Here is a 26557-nt window from a genome sequence, read left to right as displayed (position 1 = left end):
GTATCAAACTTCGTAAAGTATATATGGTTCAAATCTCCAATTCCACATGTTGTTGAACTTTAGGGAAAAAAAAGGAAGAAATTACCTTTTTTTATCCCTAAAATTTAAACAACAAAGTCGTTTCATTTATAGGTTTCAAAATCACACACACTTTTATTTCTAATGTTTATAAAATACTTTCATTTGCCAAAATGAACCTAGTTTAGTGATCCTCGAAGGTTGAAACATCCCTGCTCTTAATTTTTGGTACTAAAAAAAACTTCAATTTAATCTTAGCGTTCTATTTTTTTGTTAGCCAACCTAATGGAAAAGTTATATGACATATTAAAGAGGAGAGAAAAAAAATAAAAATAAAACCTTTCCTTTCCCTCCCCACTCCTCCCTTTCCTTTTATGTGCAAAGCATGCCGCTACTTCTTTGCCAGCCCTCTACCCCTATGCTGCCCCCACCTACCGCCCTCTCTCTTTTAATCCATCTTCATCTTTTGTTTTACTAGCGATTTTTTCAAATTTCAAAAATTTTCCTTCTCTATGTGTTCATACCAAGAACGACCAATTTCTAATCGTTTCGAGTTCGCATGCAGAGAAGTAGCAATGACAAGAATGAAAGTAATATTAATTTTATAAGTTATACCCTTCAAAAAAAATAAATTTATAAGTTCATCACATCAACTATTTTATTGTAAAATATGTCGCGTCATCTTTTTACTAGCTAACCAAGATTTAACACCAAAATACTATATTTCCAAAATCTAATAAGTTGAGATGAAATCGAATTGAAAACTCTATGGACTACAAAAATTTTAAAAAGAGAGAAAAAAAAAAAGGGTCATTAAAGATTGCGTTTGCAGAATGGGAAAGTGGGTGCTTTGGTGGTAAAAGGGCGTTACCGGCCTCGGCCTTGGGATTGGTTCCACTGCGCCCTGCTCTCCTCTGACACCCTCTCACTTTCTGACATTATTGTCCTTCAACCCCCTCTCCTTTCTTTTTTCTCTCAATCCCCCTGTGCTATCCCGGGCTAAAAGTTATAATTTATAAAACATTATTCAATTATTTCACGACCAGTCTCACGGACAACATTTAGTATCGAAAGACATATATGAATTACTAATTCCTAAGGTCTAAGTGACGGTGACCATCATGGAATTAGAACATATTTTCTCTCAATTATCATAACCATTTTGAACCAATGAACCACCCATTGAAATATTTATCTTACTAAATTCAAATTAGGATATCATATCTGATATATTCAAACCTGTGCGATGTCATAGATTCGAGTTCCCTAATGTATGCCTAAGATTTTGAGTACAAATTAAACTTTATTGAAGAGCTAGGGAGAGAGAGAGAGGAGATACTTGGCAGTAGAAAGCTAGTATTTACACAGAAGACAACCCAACTGAGTCGTTGAAATAACTAATAAGTAAATCCATTACACTTGCACAAACCATTTAAACTCTTTTTGTTAGGACGTCAGCTGCAGACCAAATGGAAATGATTCCACCCCTCAGACTAAAGACTTGTTAGAAGAAACCTCTGTAGAGTGTAGAGTGTAACTCTGTTTCTTTTATAACAACCCATTAATTACTAAAACCATTGTTAATGTTAATGTTAATGTTAATGTCCTCCCCCATCAATTCCCACCAAAACCCTTCAATTTCAAACCTGGAATTACCATCTGAGGCAACCAAATTCGCCTCCTCCAAACTTGCCTTCGAGTTGGGTTTCAGTTTCATCAATTTCACTTCTTCTTCTTCTTCTTCTTCTTGCTTACATGGGTTCACTCCATAAGGAGCATTGTTTGCTGCTACCGTTCCAATGGGGTAACACAGATTTGGGTTGTCCCAGGCTCCAAATCGCCTCCTCATTTTCCCATAAAACCTTTCGGGAAATTTAAGGTCTCCATACAAATTGTTCCCAAATAGGTAAATTGTGCTAACAAATGGCAGAGTTGCAAGTTTTGGCGAGGGGTTTCCGGTAAGATTGTTGCGGTCGAGACCCAGAAACCTTAGTTTTTTCAATTCGGACAGTGAATCGGGGATTTCCCCTGTCAAACCCATGTCGGAAAGATCCAAAATCACCAAATTTCTTATGCTTTTCCAGTTTATGCTCTTGAGTTCTCCTCCAATTGGGTTGTTGGATAAGATAATCTCTTCCAGTGAATTCATATTCTCGAACGATTGTCCCAATCCGCCGGAAAAACTGTTGTTGCTGAGATCCAGAAGAGTTAAATTTCGCATATCGCCGATCTCACTCGGCAAGTTTCCACCCAATTTGTTATCACTCAGATCAAGTTTCAGGAGGGAAGTCAAATTTCCCAAACTCGTCGGCAGAGGACCCGTCAGCAAATTCCTACTCAAATCCAGAATCAGTAACTCGCTCAGCATGCCAAGACTTTGAGCAATTGGACCAGTGAGAGAGTTTCCGGCAAGAACCAGCCGCTTCAATTTGATCAAATTGCCAAAATTTTCTGGGATTTCACCCACCAATCCGTTCTGTAATAGAACCAAAGATTGCAGCTTCGTTAGATTCCCCAAGCTGGCCGGAATGTTCCCAGTTAGACCGTTGTTTGATCTGAATTCCAGAGATTCCAAACTTCCGGCAAGTTTTGGCCATTCTCCGGTTGGAAGCGAAACAGAGCTCCTTCTGTTCGAGACAAAGCAGTTGAAGAAGGACAGCGTTTTAAGGCGTTTGAGTTCAAACAATTGCTGTCTGAACTCAGCATTTGGAGCACAAGCAAGGGAGTTTTCGTGAGTTGGTCCAAGGTTTAGAGCAGTAACATACCAGAGCCCATCAAAGATATCACAGGAAACCCCCTGAAAGTAACCTCAAAAATCATTCCATTTTTTCCGTTTTCTAAGCTGATTCCTCATTTGGAAAATATTAGAAAAAAACAACAACAATACAAAAAAATGGAGGGGAAAAGAAGAAGAGTTACCTGTATTGGAGTCCATCCACAAGGATCTGGGTAGAGATCTGAGCCATTCCACCAATTACCCACAAACCCCTGTATTGCAGAGTACAGAGCATCAAGCTCTGTTTTCTCCATTGGGGCTTCCCCACCTTCTTGTGCATAGCTCCAACTTCCAAGGCAGAGGAAGAAGACACCAAACAGAATCTTCATTGCCATAACAGAACCAAATTAAAACAGAGTCACATACAGAACAAGGAGAGGAAGAAGTAAGAAACTCAGAAGCAGCTATGGCTGAGAAAACTGGTTTCCTCTGTGTTGGATTTAGAAGCCTTTGGTGACATGGGGGGAAAAAGCAATGGAACAGACAGCGGAAATGGTGTGGTTTTGAAGTAGACAACGTACATGCATGGGGTCACAAGAAAATATGAAAAAAAAAACTGTAGAGAAATCACATAAAGCCTAAAGGAAGCTAGATAAGGCAACGATCAAAGAAACAGAGAAAACCAGAGAGATTTTATAAGAATGTAAGAGATGCAAAGGAAGAGAGTGGTGGTGGTTGAGTTTACGGAGGAGAGAGTTGGGGAAAGAAAATGGGGGGCAAAGGGATATAGCCAAAGGCAAGCACAATTCTCAAAAAGGGCCAAAAAGCAATAATAGTAATAACAATAATAAAGATCAGAGCGCCATAAAACTACTGAAAGGCTAGCCAAGGCCCAAGGCAGCCCCCAAGTGAAAGCGAAATATGGGGCGGGGCTGCTTGTGTTTGTGCATGCATTTGCGAGTGGTGAGAAATTATTTAGAATAATTATTGTGTTAACAAAATTTATTACTGTAGTAGCATAGGATGGCTAAAAGGGTGAAGTAGTTGTGGGAATTATGGGTTTAGTCTTTAGGGGGTGGTGGCTAAGAGGGCCTAGATTTAGGGTTAGGGGATAGGACTGGGGGGAACTAAATGGGGCTTTTAGAAGGGGACCATTTTCCATGCAGAAGAAAGAGAAAGTTGCATGTGTATCATAATATGCATGCAGGGATAAACAGGAATACAAAAAATAATAAAAGTTTGGTTTTTAAATTTTTTGGGATGAGATTTTGAAGAGAAGAGGAAAAAGACAAAGGGGGATTTGGGGCTCACAGTGAGGAGGATCATTGCTTGCTCTTTAATTAGGAGAGCTGCAAATTGCAGTTGATTTGAGGTCTGATTCTCTCACTACTACAACAACCACTTTTAGCCTTTCTTTTCAACTCAAAAACTAATTCATTATCAAAACATTTCTTCTCATACATGTATTTTTTGTTCTCTTGAAATTAGATAAGTTTGCGAAAATATAATTAAATAAGATTTTTTTTAATATAAATTGATGTAAAAATAATGAAGAACGTACATTGAAGTTATGATTTGTTTTAAAACTGATTTGGGACGGAGTATTTTTTTAACCAAAAGAAAACGAAAGAACTAGATGAATATATAATTAAAATTGTTCTGTTCTCGAAACAAATCCGAAATTCCCGATTCCCAATAATTAATTTTCATGATAATTCGGACTCGTGATGCATGAGACGAAAGAAGAAAAAAAAAGGTGGTTATGAAGAAGATTTGGAAATTAATTTATCGAAAAAGGGAGACGAATATGTAAAAAGCAAAAAGCAAAAGGTAAGAGCGTAGGGTAGAGGAGAGGCATGGGCATGGCGATCGGGCAAGGGCTTGGCGAACCGCGCTGCTCGAAAAGAGGACACGGTTTTGTTTTGTTTTCTCTGCTTTCCATTCCACAAAAATTAAAAAAATTAAAAAAAAATCAGAGAGAGAAAGGAAAACGACATTCCATCTTTCCATGTCTGTAGTAGTGTGTACTGTACTGTGTGATTACGTTTCATCATCGCAGAGATAAAACAAATTAAATGCATGCAGTGGGAGGGATTTGTATTTAATTGAATTGAATTTATCGACGACAGTGTCTTACTTTACTTACCAGGAAGGGGCGATAATTTCGATTTGGAGCCGAAGCCGAAGCCGAAGCCCTGGATCTGGATCTGGATGCTGCCGAAATCAAGAATAATCCTGCAGAGATTCAGAAGGTGTTAGGTTTTAATTATGAGAGAGAAATAGGGCTTGGATTTCAACTGTGGACTAATTCTGCTTTGTGGTCGAGTAAACACGCAGCAGAGGCAGAGGCAGGGCGCGGCTGCCGCCTACATTATCCGAAGCCCACGGCGGACTGACAGCCAAATGTAACGCCCCGTCCAAGTTCAAGATTCGGAATTCAGATTTGGTCTTAATAGCCCCTAACATTTTCCTGCGACTTGATCGTGCCACCATCTTTAGTTATAAGTATTGTCTCCACCCACGTGTTTAAGCAACTAGTAGGTCATCCAACCTAGAATTGCTCTAAGTCAAGTTTAACTTTGGAATTCCTACCGAAAATGAAGGTACACAAATACAGGCAGTGATTATCAATTCAACTTTTCTTAACCATTTTTACATGATATCAAATCCCTTCTATGATTCATTCATGTTCCCCACTCGGACATCATAATAGTAAAGATGGAGGTGTGGTTTCTTCCTTGTTGGTTTCATTTAAAGGGTTTGGACCACAGCGCATGGCGGATGGCGGAGGGCCGGCAGACGTGGCTCGCTTTGTTGCTGCTGAGAGGTCGTTTTCCATCCTCTACTCTCTAATTATATGTAATTATTTTACTATGCCCTATTAGTATTGGTTTTTTTTTTTTTCTTTTTTCCTTCATTAAAATCTTTGGGCCAGCCACGCTTGCCCTACAAACACTTTATTTAAACTGATACATGACTTTTTGGCACTCATGGTGGTTTCAGAGCTATTAAAATTATTGTATGGTTTAAATTTTTAGATGTGGTATAAGGGAGTAGGTAATATTTTCAATTACTCTCGTATATTGTATATTTTAGTCCTTCAATTTTTAAAAGTTTAATCCTAGTTCTTCAATTTTCATTCATTATTATATAATTCCAAGTCATTGAATATTTTTATTTAATATTAATTCGGTTTATTTTTCAAGATTATCATGTTTTGAGGAGTGAAATTGAAGTTTTAAAAGTTAAAACGGCCAAAATTGAAATATATAAAGTTTGGACACTATTATAACTCATAACTACAAATATGGCTTTATAATACGAAATATTAATAAATGAAGGCAAAACATATAGTTTTTGTCCCCTTCTTTGGGTTTTTTTTTTTTTTTTTTAATTTAGTCCTCCTACGATTTAACATCTTTCAAATTGTACTGTTTTTCATTAGTATATGTTAAATGCAGTACCTATCAAGGTGACAGAAATGTCGAAGAGGATTGAGGTCACTAAAAAGAGAATTTTATATTCATCCTCGCTAAATGAAATTTCAACTTTTAATTCCAGCATTATCCATATTTTATATCTATTGATACGACATGTATAGTTCAAAACTATTAAATGTAAATAACTAAATTGAAAATTTTTAAATAAAAAAAAACCAAGCATATATTTAACCAAAATCCAAATAAATTTTACACTTTCTAATGATATATAAATACTTGTTGTCAATTCTAAGATGCATAGATATACAAACACGCCAAGAATGACATTGATTTGAGACGATACTCAAAGTTGCACTCTCTCTATCTCCAACAACCCCATAAAGTTTCATTGTAAATTAGTTTTCTTTATAATTGAAATACTGTTCCGTAAAACGTTTTAAAGATTAGAAACTTTTTGAAATGTTAGTCGGTCCTGTGCGGGAGGTATTGCTTGAAGTATAAGTACTTTTTGGATAAATTTTCCTAGATGTTATTATTGTTTCTTCTTTCTTTTACTTGAGAGAAGTTTGAGTCTTGAGGAAGAGATGAGAGGTAGAAATAGTCCCACCGCACGTGTCAATTTTCTCATTATATTTCAGATGCTTGTTCTTGAATTTGGATCGAAAGTCTTCAAGTTGGTCTTTAAATCTTCAAGTCGAGTTTTTAGTTTGGTGTGAATTATCTCAATTCTGAAAATGTTAACCTTCAAAATGAATGAGACCCCTTCTATTTATAGAGGTTTCTACGGGTTTAGTGGACTTTTGGGCTTGGGTAATTTTGGACTTAGCCCAACTATTTATAAGTGAATTTAAATTTATTTAAATTTAAATATTAATCACCTGGTCTTGGGTTTTGGGCCAGTGAATCAAATTAATTCCAAACTCAATTGTCACATGACCCAATTACATATTTTAAATGTCAATTTATCTTTCATTTTAATTTAGGATTAATATATAATTAATCTCTAAATAAAATAGATAATGACGCGGTTTATTATTGGCCCGAAATTTATGATTCTGGGCAAAACTTAAAAAAAAAAATCATGATACAAATTGATCATCAAAAATAGAAAGCAACGCTCTGAGCTTTGTTGTTATAGTCAAAATATATGTTTGGAAGCCTCACATTTATTGGTATCTAAAATTACTTGTATATCATGATTAAACCTTATTTTATATTTGAAAATGATTTCGACATAACTAAAACTATTTTTATTATTGTCAAAGTCACTTTTATTTAAAATAGCAATATTTTATAAGTTATTTTAAAAAATGGCAATGCCAAATTACATTTTAACATGACTATGTTAAGAAACTAAAAGCCAGGTAGGGAATCGCATGCCTACAGTTTAATTTAAGGGATGACATTTTAATATGTCTTATGTTTTACTGATGTAAAGTTTAAAAGTCGTATGATTTATTTTTAGACCATGAAAATTGATGAGTTATGTTGATGCGTGGATTTCGGTCATCCGGTTCTCCTCCTCGCACCTACCAAACTTGTTGATCCGGGACTAGTACCTGCAAAACCAGATGAGCTAAACCGGTGCGACTCTAGTCACACGGGCTCCGATGCTTAAGTTATCAGGAGGATAATGTGAAATGTAGCTAGTTTTAGATGTCCTTACCTCTAAGGCTGGATCGCTACTTATAGTCGCCAGGTTGTTCCAGAACATTTCATAGGTAGCTAACCCTAATTTCGTTGGCGGGCCTGAGCGAAACCGTGGATTGAAGACGAAGGGCCGCTGGAGGGCCGTGGGCCGTGCCACGGGTCGGGACCGAGCCCATCGCAGCCCAGTGGCTTCCTTCCGATCTTCACCTGTACCTCGACTTTCGGTTTCCATTGCATAACGAGTTATAGAAATTTGTGTTTAGTTTATGACTTTTGTGATTTTAAGTTGATGTTCCTAACTTTTTTCTTTTTCCTTTAATTTGCAACAGGAAAGAGGAAGATGATTACCATTTATTTTGAGACTGCAAGTTCTGACATTTGTATTTAAATGACAAAATTACCCTCAAAATAAAAGTAATAGAATAATAAATTTCACGTGCATCTTTCCCTTCTTGATTTTCATTTTGATTTGTTAGGAATTATAGGAAGGAAATAGGACTTAAATTTTTACCTAAGAAAAAATGCTATATAAATCAAATATTTAATATATATCAAATGTTTATGCAAGGATATGCACAACAGTGTACTTCTGGTTGCAGCTCGAACTCGGCCTCCGGACCGATCTGAATACTTGGGCGGACCTGCACAAAAAGGTGAGCACTCCGACGATCAAGTCAGTATAGGTCGGATTCCCAATTTAGTTCGAGGTCAGAAATCATCCTACCTGATCGTGGAGTGAGACCCTCTACTTATGGGTGGTAGTCCCGCTACTCTCGCGACGGTTTCACCCGGTAATCTCGGGGCCGTCGGTTACACCCGGTAATCTCGGGACCGACGGTTACACCCGATAATCACGCCGCTGACAGTAGTTCATATCGGCCCCCACCGAGCTTCCCGGTAGGTCGGACCTCGGCCAGGTTCACCTCGGCCCTCATACTTAGCATCTGTCAACGCTAGTGGTGGTGATCTCGGCGGTTCGAGCTGGGCATGACTCATGAGTCATCTTGGAGCACCAATAGGGGTCCTCCACGTGTCCAGGGTATTTTCTTCCCCAAACATTGGCCCCCTCTCTGTCTGGTCAGATCTCGACCTGGCAGAGAAGTTCATTCGATTCGCTTTGGACGCGTGGCGACTTCCTATTCGTGGGAAAATATAACCGTCGCGGAAGATTTATCGTCGGAACATTCAAATATTCCGACGCTTCGGATCTTAGGGAGGATCCTAGCCGCTCGTTGATTACACGTGTACGGTGGGGAAATTCTTCCGACGGGCTATAAATGCCCCCAATCCTTCAGGTCATACCTTACGTTCCCTGAATTCTTGGAGTTCGATCTGAAGGCAGCTCGAACCCTTGGTAGGTCGGTCTCTTCCCTCACTTTCTCTTTCGAACGTAGTTGCCATGTCGTCCTCTTTTAGCAACAACTTAGGATCCGATGAGGACTTAGCTCGTAGGTTAGGGTCCGAGCTCGAGGAGATAGAAAACTTTAGATTCTCCGATGACGGGGAGGATAGTGACGCCTCCATTTCAGGTCAGGGCTTGGAATACCCTTCTAGGATTCCTGATCACTACCTCGGATCCCTTCGTAGGGGGTTCGCTATTCCTGAGAACATCCTCCTCAGGCTTCCGGAGGAGGGGGAGAGAGCTGACAATCCTCTAGAGGGATGGGTCACTCTCTACTTCAAAATGTTTGAGTACGGCCTCAGACTTCCCCTTCACCCCTTTGTCCAAGAATTTCTCTTCCGGACTGGGTTGGCTCCGGCTCAAGTGGCCCCCAATGGGTGGGGTGTCATTTTCGCTTTGGCCATCCTTTTTTGGCTACGAGCCGGGATAGTGAGGAGGCCGAGCTGTTGGACGTGGACCAGCTCCTCGCGTGCTTCGAAGCGAAAAGGATAGCTAAGAAGCCTGGTCGGTTCTATATGTGCGCAAGGAAAGGCGCATGCGGTATAGTTAAGGGGCTGACCTCCATCAAGGGATGGGTGAGGAAGTGGTTCTACGCTTCTGGGGAATGGCTTGCAAAGGACGAGTCAGATCGCTCCTTCTTTGACGTCCCCACTAGGTTTGGGAACCTAGGTACGGAGTAGTTCTTGCGTTTTTTGTAATTTTCTTTTCTGTCATTCAGGTCTAACTCGGATTTTGTCTTCGTGCAGTTTCAATCCGACCAGTCCCCGAGCTTACGCAAGCCTCCTTCGACACGCTGAAATACTACAAGGAGCGCTTTCCGAGGGGTAGGAAGGTCGGAACCCTAGTGACCGACGAGCTGCTGCTTGAGTCCGGGCTGCTAGATTACAACCCTGCAATTCGTCCCATTGAATCCTCAAGGCCGAACTCTGAACTTGGTATGCCGAGCTTGCCTCACCCCTTTTCCCTCTAACCTTGTGATGACCCCTGTTTTTATTTTGCAGCCATGGTTTGTGGATTTGCAAGCAGCGTGAAGCGCAAGTCCAAGGGCCGAGCCCATGCTCTTGAGGCCGCCCAGAGTTCGAAACCTGCCACCCCTGCCGTGGCAGGGCCTGCCTCGGAAGATCCAGCCCCAGTGATCGAGCTGGAGTCTTCTGGGGGTCTCTCGAGGGAGAAGCGCCCCAGGGATCAGACCGAGGCGGTGGACGCCCCGCCTGTGGGCGAGGAGGTGAGGGGGGAAGCCCCTCTGAAGCGAAGAAGGAAGAAAAAGAAGGCGATCTCCCCCTCGGAGGTCGGAGCTTGCAGGGTCTTGCCTGCAAGTTTCGCAGATCGGGTGGACGATCCTGCGGCCAGGATGGGCGGGACGTCCGACGTGACAGCGCGGTTCTGAGTTGAGCCGTCAAGTTCCGGGGTGAGGGACCAGGTGTCCCGCATCTCCGCTGCAAGTTTGGACCGCTGCCTAAGGAGGGCGTCCAAATTTGTGAGCGACCCTGGGTCCGTTCTGCAGAGGGCCATCGACTACGCCGCCGAGGTAAGACTAGTGTCCCCATTTTTGCTTAATTTCGCCTAACAGGTAGCTCGGCCTAACTTTTTCCTTGTACCGTTTCTCAGGCGTTCGTTGCTTCCATTCAATCGGCTCTAGCTGTAAAGGTCGAGCTAGATGGGAGGGAAGTTCTGGCAGCGAGGGAGAGAGAGGAGTTCTCTGCTGCCCTGGAGGCTGCTTCCTCCACCATGAAGGATGAGCTGCTGAAGGCTCACTCTGAGGTGTAGATTTTGAAGGCCGAGGTGGAGTCCCAGGCCGAGCTGCTGAAGAAGGAAGAGGACAGGCGCAAGGCCCAACTCCGAGCTGCCCACGCCATCACCAGGGGCTTGGAGAAGGAGAAGTTCCAGCTCCTGAAGGAGAAGGACGACATGCTCCAGGCGCTTGAAGCGAAGGATAAGGAGCTGGAGCATGCGACTGCCGAGCTGGAGACGGCGAAGGAGCGCCTCAACAATGGAGTCCTACTGGAGGAATCGTTTAGGCAGCATCCTGACTTCGATGGATTTGCCAAGGACTTCTTTGACGCGGGCTTCAAGTTCCTCATGAAGGGCATTGCTTCCGACATGTCTGACCTTCAGATCGATCTCAGCGGTCTGAAAAGGAGGTATGTCGAGAAGTGGGCGTCTGGGCCTGGCGGCACCCCTGGCCCCCAAGCGTTGGTGGATAAGTACGTCAGAGATCTGGACTCTGACTACTCCGACCTCGAAGAGGATCAGGTCGGCACCGCTCAAGAGGGCGCTCCTCAAGCAGGCTCTTAGGCGACCATCCTTCAGGAGGCTTTTCGCTGTCTTTCTTCTCTTTTTTTTGTTTGTAAGTGTCAGGGCAGAGCTGCAAGGTCTATAAGCCTTGGCTCTGCTCTCCATTAATGAAGAAGCTTTGTTCAATTTTACTTTGTTGTTGGCGACATCTTTCCTTTCTTTGCTTTTCTTTGAACTGCAGCCAGTGTCACCTCGCACCTCTTACTTCTGAGGTCGCGCCTTTAACTTAAAATAGTTGAAAGTTTGAGTTTGAATCTCTTAATGTTCAATGCATTGCACCAACTCTGGATTTTTAACATCGCACCCTTAACTTAAAAAAGGTTAAAAGGCTAAAATCCTAAGTCCGTAGCTATTCTTCATATCGCACCTCGCACCCTCAAGTTCGGAGGCTTGATCATTTTGAACTTTTCACATCGCCCCTTTGCCTTGAAGGTTTGAGTTTTAAGCTCGTCAGTGGTTTTGACATCGCACCTCGTACCCTTAGGCTTCGGAGGATTGAATTTGAACCAACTGCTGGAATGTCATCGCGTGGGAGTCCGTGGCCCCCATTTAATTTCTGGTCGAACTCGGAAGCATGAAATTAAATCATCACATTTATTCTGATCATAATTCTTTTGGAACAGTCTTTACAGATTCATGGAAAATCCTTTTGGCATTTCAAGGATAATAACGCTTCAGGTGCTCCACGTTCCACGGGTGCGCGAGGACGTCTCCTCTCAGATCGGCCAGTATGTACGTCCCAGGTCGGACGATGCCCTTGACCTCAAACGGGCTCTCCCAGGTCGGATCAAGAGCACCCACATGGGTTTGGACCCGCCTTAAGACCAGATGTCCGACCTGAAAGGTCCGAGGTCGAACGCGGGCGTTGTAATGTCGGGCCATTCTGCTCTGATATTCCGCCAGGCGTAGCTGGGCCATTGCTCTTCTTTCTTCCAACAAGTCGAGGTTGAGGAGCAGCTCTTCCTCATTTGTCGTAGGTTCGTAATGCTCTACTCTGTCAGATGGCATGCCGATCTCAACCGGGACTACAGCTTCGGAGCCGAAGGCCAGGGAGAACGGGGTCTCGCCCGTCGACTCTCGTTGGGTGGTTCGGTACGACCATAGAACCTCTGGTAGCTCCTCGGCCCACCTGCCTTTCTTGGAGTCCAGTCTAAGTTTGATTCCTCGCTTGATGATCTTGTTGACTGCCTCCACCTGCCCATTTGCTTGCGGATGTGCGGGGGACGAGCTAAGATGACTTATGCCAAGTTTGCTGCAAAAGTCTTTGAACTTGGCGTTGTCAAACTGCTTCCCATTGTCTGTCACTATGGCCTGCGGTATACCAAAGCGACATATGATATTCGTCCATACGAAGGACGTGACTCTAGATTCCGTTATGTGGGAGAGCGCCTCGGCCTCGGCCCACTTTGTGAAGTAATCCACAGCAACCACAGCGAACTTGGTCTGGCCTTTGCCCAAAGGAAAAGGACCAATGATATCTACCCCCCACTGCGCGAATGGCCACGGGGCCGAGATGGGGGTGAGCAGCTCGGGAGGTTGGTGGATTATGGTTCCGTAGCGTTGGCAATTGTCGCAAGTTCTAACGAACTTCTTGGCGTCCTGGCTGAGGGTCGGCCAATAGTATCCTTGTCGGATTACTTTGGCTGACAGCGACCGGGCGCCTGAGTGATTGCCGCACACTCCTTCGTGGATCTCTCTGAGGACGTACAGGCCCTCTTCAGGGGTTAGGCATCTCAAGAGGGGCAGGGAAAAGCCACGTCGGTACAATGCCCCATCTCGGACCACGAACCGAGCTGCCCGCCTTGCCAACTTTCTGCGCTCCTTGGGGTCTTGTGGTGAGTTGCCCCTAATGAAGTCCGCGATCGGGTCCATCCATGAGGATTCTGGAGCGCCGATCTCCATCAGATCTGGCTCTAAGATCGAAGGATTATCTAAGATCTCGACGGGGACCGACCTGGCCAGGTCGGTCTCGTACGCCGATGCTAACTTGGCCAAGGCGTCAGCATTAGAATTTTCTGTTCGCGGAATTCGTCTTACTTCGTAAGTTCGAAACTGGGCGAGGTACGATCTGACCTTGCCCAAATACTTCTCCATTCGAGTGTCTTTGGCTTGGTACTCGTCCTTGATCTGGCTCACAACCAGCTGGGAGTCACTGAAGACCTTAACACAAGAGGCCCCCAATGCTCTAGCGATTCGTAGGCCGGCAATAAATGCTTCATACTCGGCCTCGTTGTTGGAAGTCTGGAAGCCGAACCGCAAAGCATACTCAAATCGCTCGCCCCCTGGTCCGAGCAAGAGGACCCCGGCTCCGCACCCCTTCTCATTGGAGGATCCGTCGACATAGACTGTCCAAGGTAGGTCGGACTCGCTCAGCTCGGAAGGTGGTGTGAGCTCGGCTATGAAATCTGCCGTTGCTTGTCCTTTCAACGCAGTTCTGGGTTCGAACTGGATGTCGTACTCACTTAGCTCTATCGCCCACTTCATTAGGCGTCCAGAAGCTTCCGGCTTATGGAAGATGCTTTTTAGGGGCAAATTAGTGAGCACCACCACCGTATGGGCTTGGAAGTATGGTCTGAGCCGTCGGGCCGAGGTGACCAAAGCGAGAGCCAACTTCTCCATCCGAGGGTATCTAGTCTCGGCTTCGGTCATAGCCTTGCTTGTGTAGTAGACCGGGTTTTGCCGCGCTTCCTCTTGCCTGATTAGGACCAAGCTGACGGCACTGTCAGACACTGCTAAGTACAATTGGAGCTTGTCCCCCGGCATGGGCTTGGCGAGTAAAGGTGCCGAACAGAGGTAGCTCTTCAATTGCTGAAACGCTTGCTCGCACTCCGCTGTCCATTCAAACGGCCCTTTCTTTCGTAGGATTTTGAAGAAAGGAAGGCACTTATCTGTGGATCTTGAAAAAAACCGGCTCAGGGCCGCAATCCTGCCGCTGAGACACTGAAGCTGCTTCAGCGTCTTCGGTGCCTCCATCTCGGTCACGGTTTTAACCTTTTCGGGGTTGGCCTCGATTCCCCGGTTATTCACCATGAAGCCGAGGAATTTTCCCGAAGAGACTCCAAAGGCACACTTAGCGGGGTTGAGCTTCATTTGATATGCCCTCAGAACCTCGAAGGCTTCGGTCAGATCGGAGAGATGCGACTTAGACTGCTTGCTCTTGACAAGCATGTCATCCACATACACTTCCATATTCCGGCCGATCTGCTTGGCGAACATTTTGTTCACCATTCTCTGGTAGGTCGCTCCTGTGTTCTTTAACCCGAAGGGCATGACCTTGTAGCATTACAGACCTTGGTCTGTTATGAAAGCGGTATGACCTTCATCTGGGACATGCATCTTAATTTGGTTGTACCCAGAGTAGGCGTCCATGAAGGTGAGCAGTTCGTGCCCGGCTGTGGCGTCCACGAGCTGATCAATCCTCGGCAGTGGGAAGCAATCTTTCGGGCATGCCTTATTTAAGTTCGTAAAATCTACGCACATTCTCCACTTGCCGTTAGATTTTTTAACTAATACAACATTGGAGAGCCACTCGGGATACGAAATTTCTATTATGTATTCAGCTTTCAAAAGCTTGTTAACTTCCTCAACAATTACATCACTCATCTCCTTGTTTATAGGTCTTCTCTTTTGTTTCACAGGTCGGAATGATGGATCTATGCTGAGGCGATGCGTCATAATTCGCGGGTCAATGTCAGGCATGTCCTCATGGGACCACGCAAAGACGTCCGAGTTAGATCTGAGGAAGTGGATTAGCTCCTCTCTGTCGGTGGCCCCCAGCTTGGTTCCTATGCTTACCTGCTTCTCGGGACTAAGCAGAGGAACAAGCTCGAGCTCCTCAGTGGGTGCGGCAAACTCTTTCCTCGGCAGGTCGGCCTCGAACTCGAGCGTCCCATCCCCACCGGCGAGAGTTTCGAGGGCGCAAACCGATGAACCTTTGAGTGCGGAGGCATAACACTCCCTCGAAGCGGTCTGTTCTCCTCGGACCGTGCCCACGCCATTGGGGGTGGGATACTTCAAAACTTGATGAAGTGTTGAGGGAATGGCCCGAAATGAGTGGATGATGGGTCTCCCAAAGATGGCGTTATAGACCGATCTACCGTCAATTACCACGAACTCGGCCATTTGAGTGACCCGAGTTCGATCCTGCCCCAGCGTGACCGGCAAGTCGATGCAACCCTCGGGGATGACCGATTCTCCAGAGAACCCAACCAGCGGTGTCGGGCTTCTCTTCAATTGCGACCTCGTCCATCCCAAGGCGAGGTAGGTCGGTAAGGACAGGATGTTGGCGGATGCGCCCCCGTCTACCAGCACTCTCCTGACCACCACATGATCAATCAAGGGAGCAATCACACGTGCATCATTGTGGGGCAGGTGGACCTCCTCCGAGTCGGCACCGTCGAAGGTGATTGGGCAGGTCGGCCCCTGCTCCCTGATGATGCAAACCTCGCGCCTGGCTGCACGGGCTAACTCCTTTCTTTTATGTCCGGACTGACCTCCGCTTGGCCCTCCAAAAATGGTATTGATGACCGCAGGTCGGTCGGTGCGCCGGGGTGGCGTCCTTGAACGCTTTCGCTCTTCCTTTTTCTCTGCTGAGCTGGTCCTGGGCTTTCCCACAAACTTCTTGAAGTAGCCATCTTGAATTAGATCCTCAATTTGGCGCTTTAACTCCCAGCAGTCCGACGTGTTGTGGCCGTGCTCCCGATGGAAGCGGCAATACTTGTCCTTGCTGCGCCTCTCCGGGGCTCCCCGAAGTTTCTCAGGACGCTTGAGTAGTTTTTCCATTCCAGACTCCTCGATGTTCGTTAGGATCTCGGAAATTGGAATCGTGGTCGGGGTGAAGCGTTCGTAAGGTCGGCTCTTGGTAGGTCCGCTCTCCGCCCTTCGATACTCAGCTCGGCCGCTGGAAAAGGATCCCTTGTCCTTGGACTTGGGATCTGCCCTTTCTACATCTTTTCCACTTCTACCCCGGCCGATCTTTCGATCCGGTCGGCCGGTTTTGGTTCGGAGGAGCTCCTGTCCATCGATGACTTTCTTCGCCTTCTGAAGCACCTCGGCGAAGGTAGTCGGGGCCTTCTCCCCAAGTTTCACCGTGAGGGCTTCGTCGGCTAGACCGGTGAGGAAATAGCACATGGCCGAGTCATCGGAGCAGTGTGCAACCTTCAACTGCTCCTCCTGGAATCTGGTGACATATTCCCGCAGTGTCCCACCCTCCTTCTGCCTGATGGTGGCGAGATGAGTCTCTGTCTTTTTGCCATATTGCCGAGAAGAGAACTGGGCGAGGAACTCCCTTCTCAGCTGAGAGTAGGTCGAGATCGACCTGGCTGGCAGTCTCCGATACCACAATCGCGCGCTGCCAGTAAGCGCGATCTGAAAGGCGCGGCATTTGATTGCGTCTGATGCCGCGTGGAAGTCCATGAGGCCTTCAAAGACCTCAACATAGTCCTTGGGGTCCTTCGACCCATCATAAGGCTTCACGGTAGGAGCTTTGAACTTCGGAGGGATTGGTGCTTCCAAAACGTCCGAGGTGAAAGACGATTCTCCCAAGTCGCCATCGTTCAGTGAATCGTCTTTCTGCTCACATTTGGCCTTTAAGGCCTCCACCTGAGCATCGAGCTCGCCCCTCAGCTGGTCGAACTCCTCCCTTGTGATTATCCCTACGGGATTGTGAGAGGATTCAGCCTGCTGGTTGGAGCTCCTGTGTGAGCGGGATGGTGACTGCCCTTTTCGGAGAGACGAGCCTCTCTTTCTGTTGAGATGCTCACGGAGGTCTCCCCTCTGGCGAGTGTACCCCTCGCTCTCGTTGTCTTCGGGACGTTCCTCCTCGGCTGGGCCGAGGTGGGAACCCCTTTGCTCGCGTACGTCCACGCGCGTCACTCGATTTTCAGATCGGGACCCTGCGCCTGCATCTAGCATCATTTCGTTATACATTTCCTCCATGGAGCGCATTTGTGTGCGCATTGTCTCCATCTCTTTCTGGAGCGCATCAAAATTCTCGCTTGTTGGAGCCGGGGCTGGACCCCGGGCGCCCTTCTTAGAGGTCCCACCTCGGCCACGGGTGGCCTTGGACGTCCTCGGGTGCGCAGGCGGTAGGGCTGGCGCGGTGATCCGCGCCGACCTGCGGAGGGGTTCCGTTGCTAGGCCGTCGTGACCTTGCCCCTCTACCGCTGCTGCTCCGACCTCCCTCTGGTGGGCATCGCTGGCAGCTAGAGTCCTTCGATCTGTCGTATTGGTCGAGTTCGCTGGTTGAACCATGTTCGCTCGCGTGTTGGTTTAAAAGAATTGGGATGACTGAGATTGTCGTTCCCCACAGACGGCGCCAAATGTTTATGCAAGGATATGCACAACAGTGTACTTCTGGTTGCAGCTCGAACTCGGCCTCCGGACCGATCTGAATACTTGGGCGGACCTGCACAAAAAGGTGAGCACTCCGACGATCAAGTCAGTATAGGTCGAATTCCCAATTTAGTTCGAGGTCAGAAATCATCCTACCTGATCGTGGAGTGAGACCCTCTACTTATGGGTGGTAGTCCCACTACTCTCGCGACGGTTTCACCCGGTAATCTCGGGGCCGTCGGTTACACCCGGTAAATCTCGGGACCGACGGTTACACCCGATAATCACGCCGCTGACAGTAGTTCATATCGGCCCCCACCGAGCTTCCCGGTAGGTCGGACCTCGGCCAGGTTCACCTCGGCCCTCATACTTAGCATCTGTCAACGCGAGTGGTGGTGATCTTGGCGGTTCGAGCTGGGCATGACTCATGAGTCATCTTGGAGCACCAATAAGGGTCCTCCACGTGTCCAGGGTATTTTCTTCCCCAAACATATATCAATAACTTTGCAAATTGGACCATCTCATTATGAAATAATTTATGTAGCAAATGAATCCCCATCTCGATGATTCTCATTCTTCTTTGATTTTCAATACGATTGATTTGAATGGTGAACTAGTTAAGTGAGTAGATTTATTAATCAAACAGAGAAAAAGAAGTAACGGATTAGTCGAGTTTCATTATCATAAAATAATTATCGCGATGATTAATATGGAAACCTGAAGTATTTAAAATCAATTTAATTTATTGTAAATAATTATAATGTTCAGATGATCAGAGTAAAAATATTGGTAAGCGTAAGCCCAAATGAGCGAAACGAAACAAGAACTCGCGCGCCGCTGGTTGAACTGAAATTGCGTTATCGGAGCAGTTTCTTTCTTAGATAGTTTTCTGTAGGCGCGAATGAATGGTTCTGCATAAAACGCACCGCAGGCGCAGAACCACTTTCCTTCAATCTCCTACCGCTTTCGGCTGACAACAGAACCCCACATTCCCGATCTCCAACCAAAACCCTACTCTCTTTTTCCTTCAGATTTGTTTCTGGGTCGGAGGTCATGGCTTCCGAGAGTGGTTCCAGATCCAGTTCCGCGGCCGATTCCTACATAGGAAGCTTGATAAGCTTAACTTCCAAGAGTGAGATTAGATACGAAGGCGTTCTTTACAACATCAACACCGAAGAGTCCAGTATCGGACTCAGAAATGGTAACGCCCCGCCCCCTTTACAGCTTCTAATCTTTTCCTTTTGTTTTTCTTTCTTGTGCGGGGGTTTGATTTGTTTTTCGTTGGATTCAATCCCCCTTACTTTACCGACCCTGATGTCTTTTTTTAGATCGGTAAAGTTCCCGATAATTCTTAGGTTTGGTTTCTGAGTGTGAAATTTTATTCTTTTCACTATTAGTAGGGAGAAACTACGAAGTGGTATCGGTTTGACCGGCTAATACTTTAATCTGTCTCGTTTTGTTGCTGGCCCTTGTGTGATTTACTGCAATAAGATTTAAATTTACTGAATATATTTCTACTGTGTCACGACCTTGACAACTGTAACCACATCACGGCTGATAATTGGCTTCCTGCAATTGTGAAACTGGATTTCCTGTTGAGTTTGCCGCTGGTAGTATCGCTTTGGTTTCCCCTTTCTCATATTCGTGTTTACTGTGTAATGTTGTGTATTAACCTGCTATACCATTTTTTTTATTCTTTGGTTGCTGAAACTTGGTTTGTAAACCGGGATTGGGATTGCATATCAAGTGCTACTCACGATTACCAAATGATTCAAGGCTTTTGAAGTGGAAGATATCTAATGCTTTACATTGCAGGGTTTTTGAGTCTTAATGATGGAATCATGGAATTACTTATCATAGATGTGGTTCATTTCTTGCTACGGTGAATAGTTGTTTTTTGGCAATAGAGTAAAAACAGTAGCCAGCAGATCAGTTTTATGATGATTTTAGATTGATAGTTGTTAGTTTGGAGGATTTCCACCCTATCAGTTTCATAAATGGATTTATACCAGGCACATGACATAGTGGACTCAGACTTTCTTCCTGCAGTTTGGTACAGAAAGGAGTTTGAGTAGAAATGGTATAGTTAAATCCTGAGATGTATCTCTCAGACTAAATTTTGAGTTAGGCAAACCTAGAGGGCTAGAGTTAGGATCAGACAAGGAGACATTCTCCTCTTCTTTTTCTGACTATTGTTGATGCTCTAAGCCATCTGCTAGAAACGGGGGTTTGGTTAAGAGAGCCTAAGTGGGGAAGAACATTGTTCTGCTTAATCATCTTTAACATGTTGATGGTTCCATTTTGCTTTGGTGCATATATATGGGGTTATACTTGAGGAGTCTAGCCTCTTTCTTATTTGGGAATGCCCTTCTGAGTCAATCCTTCCTCGTTGTTTTTCAGGATATTGTCAGGGAAAGGGTCAAAACTTAAAAGTAGAATGGAAAAATGGAACATTTGACATTTATGTTTGGAGTTGTATCAACTTTGATCAATCTTGCCCAGCTAGTATCCTCCTTTGTTTATTCTGATCTTTTGATTGCAAAGTCATTAAGCAGCTGGGCAAATGATTAAGGTAATTTCTATTTGGACTGGCGAATATCACGAAGGATGTGGTCACCTTGTAAATCGGCTAAAATCACTAGCTTGCAAGAGGAAGGGGGATCTGGAATTGGGAACTTGAAGTAGAAGAACATTGCCTTGACTTCCAAATTGGTGTGGAGGTTTGCGGTGGAAAGAGTCAAAGGGACTCTCTCGGCATTCTGTATAACCAGCACATTATGGAGAGATACAAGAGGCTGATCCACCTGGGCTTAAAGAAACCTCAGCAAAGAAGTACATGGAATATTGGGGTATAAATATAATGTAAATCAAAGATGGTACTCTTATTTTCTCGTGAGGTTGGCAATGGGGAAAGAGTTAGTTTTGGGAATGATAGTCTAACTAATTATCCGCTAAGTATGACTCTCCATATTATGGCTCTCTCTTGTTCTGGATTTTGGAAGGAGTCAATACGACTGATTTGGTCTAGAAATAGACACCCTTTAATGGTTCCCTCTCTCTCTCCCCTAATTGTTGTGAAACGTGTGGAAGTCTGTAGGAGAGTTAATATCATTTGTTGGCATTTACTTGACAGAAGCTCCTTTGGAACTTTTGGTATTTTCTAGTGGTTGTCCAACAACATTTTGGGTTGTATGGAGAAATTGTTATATGGACATCCCTCTAGGAACAGAGGCAAAGGAGCTTTGAGAAAATGTTTTCCTCACTATCTGCTTGGGAAATTTGGCTTGAGAGGCATTATAGGATTATCTTAGTGGCTCCTAGAGATCTTGAAGATTGTGTCATTCGTCTTATATTGGTATTACATTTCTCTTATCTGAAAAAAGATAAACGTTGGTATTAGCTCCCTCCCACCCATCCCCACCAAAAAAGGAAAAAGAAAAAAAGAAGAGGAAGGGAGAAAAACTGAACGTTTGCTGAATTGAATGAATAAAATCTTTTGGTGCTTAAAAATCAGCATCAGAAATTTGATGACACGCTGTTTGGAAAATTACATTGTGCATCATGGTGAACTGCTTAGTGAGTTAAGGTAGGTATTGTATGATGTATTGACACTAATTATTGGCCCATAATTGTGAAGTGATAGGTTGGGTTTCAGGTAGGTTTTGACATGAAAATTTATCAATTACTGACCCCGTTTCCTCATGTTTTGAGAAGTTATTGTTTCCATTAGGGTGACAAACAGTTGCTTAAATTCTCATCATTTTATACATGATAACATAGTGATGCATATTAAGCCATTTTCAAGGTGCCAGGCGAATTGATGCTAATATATCCTTATATTTCTTTCTTCAGTACGGTCTTTTGGAACAGAAGGGAGAAAGAAGGATGGGCAACAAGTCCCACCAAGTGACAAAGTTTTTGAATACATCTTGTTCCGTGGAAGTGATATCAAGGTAACATTGATATAGATATTAAGCATAACGTGGTAGTGGCAGTATGCTAAATTTTAGGATTACTATGTGACATTAATGTATCCTTGGTGTGGATACCAATGAACCTTGTAGCATACTTGACATTTTATAACATAGCTTCTATATCTGATTATTATTCAATGCTTTCAAAATATCTTTTATTTCTCTTTTGTAACATTACACTAATGAAATTCTGTTTCTTTAAAATAAAAAGAAGAAGACGAAGAAGAAAGGAAGAGATAGATATATGTATGTATGTATGTATGTATGTATGTATATATATATATATATATTTATTTATTTATTGGTTTTAAAATTATATTTGAAGATTATATCACTCTTTTCTTATTTTATTTTTAATGTTATATTGCACTATTTTTTGACAATAGTACATTGTCAGCTTTTGTATTATAATAACCCTGTAGGCTGTAGTACAGATAAGTCATGTCGTCATGATGTTGCAGTCTAAGAGAGGACACCTACATTGGCTGATCTATAGTTTCTGATGTGATGGAGCTTTTATTTAACTCACCACTATGTTTATACTTATTATCATGTACTTTTTTCTTAACCTGTGAGGATTGGCATGCACTGAGACTATGTTTGTAATTAGTTTTATCTCGTTTGCTCTTTGTGCAGGATCTACAGGTGAAATCTTCTCCACCTGTTCAGACTACATCCTTGATAAACAATGATCCAGCTATTATTCAGGTAAAAGATTAGTACACCCCCCACCACAATTTATTATGCAGAAAGCGTAGGTGAACTTACAATGTATTTGTGTGAAATTTCTCATGCAGTCTCACTATCCTCGCCCAGTAACGACTTCTTCAAGCTTGCCTCCTGTTAGTGGGCCTTTGCCAGACATTAATTCTCAAGCCATGCAAATGGGAATTCCTGGATCTAATTTCCAGGGTGGACTGCCTTTGTATCAACCTGGAGGAAATGTAGGGTCTTGGGGAGCTTCTCCTTCGCCACCACCTCCAAATCCAAGTGGTGGTGGACTTGCTTTGCCAATGTACTGGCAAGGATATTATGGCCCCCCTAATGGACTTCCTCACATGCATCAACAATCATTACTTCGTCCACCGCCTGGGCTGTCATTGCCGTCTTCTTTGCAGCAACCAGTGCAATATGCTAATCTTAATGCTTCTTTACCCACTGCTTCTTTACCTACTGGTGCACCAAATCTTTTAGAAGTTTCATCTTCTTTGTTCTCTGCCAATCCTAATACTCCTAGTTTATCCTCCACAGCAATACCACCAATAATTGTATCTTCAACACTTCCATCTATCCTGTCTGTTCCACAGAACTCTGAGATTTCATCAAGCTCAATGTCCAACAAGACAGTAAATTCTGCCCTTCCTCAAACTCCCTTAAATACCAATTTGCCTTCGCTCTCTCCTTTGACTACAAGTTCAGATGTCAATCCTGTTGTGCCTCCAACTACTAACAAAGCTACTGCAATTTCTGGTCCAGCATTATCTTATCAAACTGTATCCCAATCTACATCCTCTGTCGTTGGAACATCAAATTCTGTTCACACAAGTGCACCAGGACCTACCCTTGTGACTCCGGGCCAGTTGTTGCAAACTACTGCAGTTTCTTCATCTCTGTCTTTGCAAACAGCTCAAAAGGACGTGGAAGTAATTCAAGCATCTTCCTCATTAGCAGCCGAACAAACTGTTCCAGTTCTGGCAGATACTCAGCCACCATTATTACCATTACCCGTATCTTCACGAGCTGTTCAGAAGGTACTCTCTCTATCTTTCTCTGTGGCCTAAGCATACTCATGAAACCTTGTTTAACTTTTGGGGTGCACGTACGGTGACAATATAGTCAAATGTCCTTGGTTAAAGAATATATAATCAGGCCTTGTATTTTTGGTGCTCTGACATTCAGGCCTTTCAGATATCAAGTGTAAATATGCATTTGTTCAAAAAAAGTGTAAATATGCATTATCTGTTCCTGAGGCAGTTATGATCTCATTAAAAGCTGATTACCATTGCTTATGACTAGAAGATTGAGTGATGTGCATATTTGTCATTGACTCATGTACAAAGATCACTGTATTTATCTGCCTAATGTATTTTTCATGCTACGAAGGATTCTGACATTCTAACAACTTTTATTTTTTCCAGCCAAATGGTCCAACTTCACAAACTCGGCACATCTACAGGGGACGCGGTAGAGGAAGACGATATGGGGTAATGTGTACTTCTTAAATTAGGTCTATTATAAATAGTAGGAATACCTCTGCTGTCAATTATGTGGTGAGGGTCATGATCCCTGAAGATTTGGTGCATCGAACTAGATTAAGCACTGAAAAGATATGTGGTATGTATCGTGTTTTCTTGTCTGCGCCTCCAGTTATCCTCAATGTATAGGCTTGATTTGGTGCAACTTTATGCAAATTTGAAACCAAATAAGATTTAAAAATTTTATGAGGTTAATAACGGGGCCAAATTAAAATTACCTTAGTTTGATTAGTGAGACAAGCATGTTAATGTATTGTCAATTGAATTTTTTGTTCGTTAGACAGATTGAATGGATTTAATCTGCACGCATGAGATTATTTGCCTATTCCTAAAGAACACAATATTCTGTGATTTTATTTGTGCAGAACTCGCATCAAACAGAAAAATTCACAGAAGATTTTGACTTCATGGCAATGAATGAGAAATTTAACAAGGATGAAGTCTGGGGTCATCTTGGTAAGAATACCAAATCTCATCCAAAGTACAACGGTGGGGATGAAAAGTACAGTGACGAAGATGAAGTCCACGATGAAGATGAAGGTGAATCGTCAAAGTTAGAGATCAAGGTCTTATTTGCTATGCCTCACACTTTGAAGCAATATTAATTGGTGTCTTGAAGAAATGTTTGTTTCCCTGCCCACATATGCATAAAACTGATTCACTTCGTGTCTACAGCCTGTATATAATAAGGATGACTTCTTTGATACTCTCTCGTGCAATGCTGCTGATAATGAAGCACAGAATGGAAGGAGGCCCAGATACCTTGAGCAAGTCAAGTTGGACACTGAGGTATGTTGTTTAAGTTGGTCAATTTGTTTGTTTTAGAGCTGTTTTTAAATTGTATTTGGATGTTTGTGGATGCAGACATTTGGAGATTTTTCAAGATACCGAGGTGGCCGTGGTGGTTATGCCTATGGACGTGGTGGTCGTCGTGGTGGTGGTTATTATGGTAGAGGGTATGGCCATGTTGGAAGGGGTCGGGGGCGGTATATGAATAATTACAATCCGTAGGTGGCCCTGATTATGGTTGAGTGTTAGACTGATGAGAGCAGCTAAATATCTGAAGGATCTGCTATGACTTTCTTTTTGCATTTTATACTGTTTGTGCAGAAAATAAACAGTAGAATATTGGGTTCTCTCTTTTTATATCAGAGGCTCTCTTTTGTGCTTTTTCTTTGTTATAAAGGTGCAGACGTAATTGCATTTGGTTGTAGGCTCTCTAACCCATAAAATGTACTAAAGGAGTTCTAGTTCTTCAAGTCATCCTTGGTATTTTTTTCCTCTTCTGTAATTAACTGTGAACCTGCCTCTTATTCCACACTTTGCTAATGGCTATCAGCCTGACAGGTGAAATCATTATTTATTATTTTTTCTTTTTTTTTTTTTAACTTCTGCCTCCTATTGTTATATTGTAAAAGTTCATTTTAGGGAAATAAATTTTCAATTAATCCAAGCAAACGATCAATTAATGTACTTTCTGATGGGAAAAAATCTTCTACTCCTACCGTAAAAATAAGCAAAAAAATAATTGAAATTTTTAAAGAAAGTAATAAAATAAATTAACACTAATTAATGTGAAAAATTTTAAAACTGGAGAAAAAATCACGATCCGCAAAGAAAAATTTACAATGTAAAAAATTGTTACAATCACACGAATTTCTCTCTATGTGATTCCTATTACACAGAATCTCTTGTATTTGGAGACCCGTGTATTTTGTCAAAATCCAACCCTTTCTGAGCTCTGATTTTTCTTAGAATATTGAGTTTGGGTCTGCTTCCTTTGTTCATTTAAATTGGTCATTCTCCTCAGCGGTGAAGGTGGGTAGAAATCAAAATGTTGATGCAATAAGTTGATCTGTGAAATGGGCACAAGTGTATGTGTTATTTCTTGTTGCGATTTTCAGCAATTTTAGTCCATATTTGGCTGAAATTGAAGGAAAAATACAAATATTTATTAAAACTGTCTAGAATCAGAATTGGAGTTAGATATATCAAAATTACTTTTATATCATTCTCTTGATTACTAATAACGAATATATTATTGTGCCAATGATTTTTTTTAATTATACTAGTAGTAAATTTATTTTATTTTTTACTATATTATTGATAGTAAACTTTTTTTATTAATTTTATTTAATATTATTAAATAATGAATAATTAAAATAAAATCACATAAACTCAAATAGGTTCTTATTAGAACAATTGTAATTTAATATCAAATATTATTAAATTTTGTTATATTAATATCAAATATTATTTAATAACAATGAATTATATTTTAAAAATGTTATCGATATTAATTAATAATAAGTAAGATTAAAAAATCAAATATAAATTTATAATAAATTTACATCAACTAATAAAATTTTGTTTAAATTTCTCTTAAAAATAATTAGCACGGTAACAAAAAATAAATAATCAAACTATAAAATAGTTTACTAAAAGAGTTATGAGTCTCATTAATAAATGATAAA

General features: G+C 42.9%; 2 protein-coding genes across 3 annotated transcripts; one reads left to right on the top strand and one right to left on the bottom strand.

Moving 5' to 3' along the window:
• Positions 1-1377: 1377 nt before the first annotated feature.
• On the bottom strand, positions 1378-5025 carry LOC111017607 (RNI-like superfamily protein). Of its 2 annotated transcripts, XM_088128376.1 has the most exons (3): positions 4881-5025; positions 2938-3117; positions 1378-2815 (listed from the first exon to the last, which is right to left on the bottom strand). In XM_088128376.1, the coding sequence occupies exons 2-3, from the start codon at positions 3046-3048 to the stop codon at positions 1580-1582; spliced, it is 1347 nt and encodes a 448-aa protein (XP_087984502.1). In that variant the 5' UTR covers positions 3049-3117; positions 4881-5025; the 3' UTR covers positions 1378-1579. The 2 variants fall into 2 exon arrangements, with proteins under 2 accessions (XP_087984502.1, XP_022149116.2); XM_022293424.2 differs by lacking the exon at positions 4881-5025 and having other exon boundaries at positions 2938-3577.
• A 13600-nt stretch (positions 5026-18625) lies between these two features.
• Positions 18626-25346, top strand: LOC148209305 (protein decapping 5-like). The gene is made up of 8 exons (XM_088117869.1): positions 18626-19055; positions 21707-21807; positions 22465-22536; positions 22626-23579; positions 23967-24032; positions 24449-24649; positions 24759-24872; positions 24948-25346. Exons 1-8 carry the CDS (start codon positions 18908-18910, stop codon positions 25092-25094), a joined length of 1803 nt encoding a protein of 600 aa, XP_087973995.1. The 5' UTR covers positions 18626-18907; the 3' UTR covers positions 25095-25346.
• Positions 25347-26557: the final 1211 nt, after the last annotated feature.

The sequence above is a fragment of the Momordica charantia genome (genome assembly GCF_013281855.1).
Source record: "Momordica charantia cultivar OHB3-1 chromosome 9 unlocalized genomic scaffold, Mcharantia_2.0 BLBB01000009.1, whole genome shotgun sequence".
Taxonomy (NCBI): Eukaryota; Viridiplantae; Streptophyta; class Magnoliopsida; order Cucurbitales; family Cucurbitaceae; genus Momordica; species Momordica charantia.
This window is presented reverse-complemented; position numbering and strand designations above follow the sequence as displayed.

Coding starts and splice junctions, on each gene's coding strand:
- LOC111017607 (XM_022293424.2), bottom strand. CDS start 3,129: ATGGCAATGAAGATTCTGTTTGGTGTCTTCTTCCTCTGCCTTGGAAGT. Junction 2,816..2,937: donor GTGGATGGACTCCAATACAG/GTAACTCTTCTT, acceptor GGTTACTTTCAG/GGGGTTTCCTGTGATATCTT.
- LOC148209305 (XM_088117869.1), top strand. CDS start 18,908: ATGGCTTCCGAGAGTGGTTCCAGATCCAGTTCCGCGGCCGATTCCTAC. Junction 24,033..24,448: donor GTAGAGGAAGACGATATGGG/GTAATGTGTACT, acceptor TTATTTGTGCAG/AACTCGCATCAAACAGAAAA. Junction 24,873..24,947: donor AAGTCAAGTTGGACACTGAG/GTATGTTGTTTA, acceptor TTGTGGATGCAG/ACATTTGGAGATTTTTCAAG.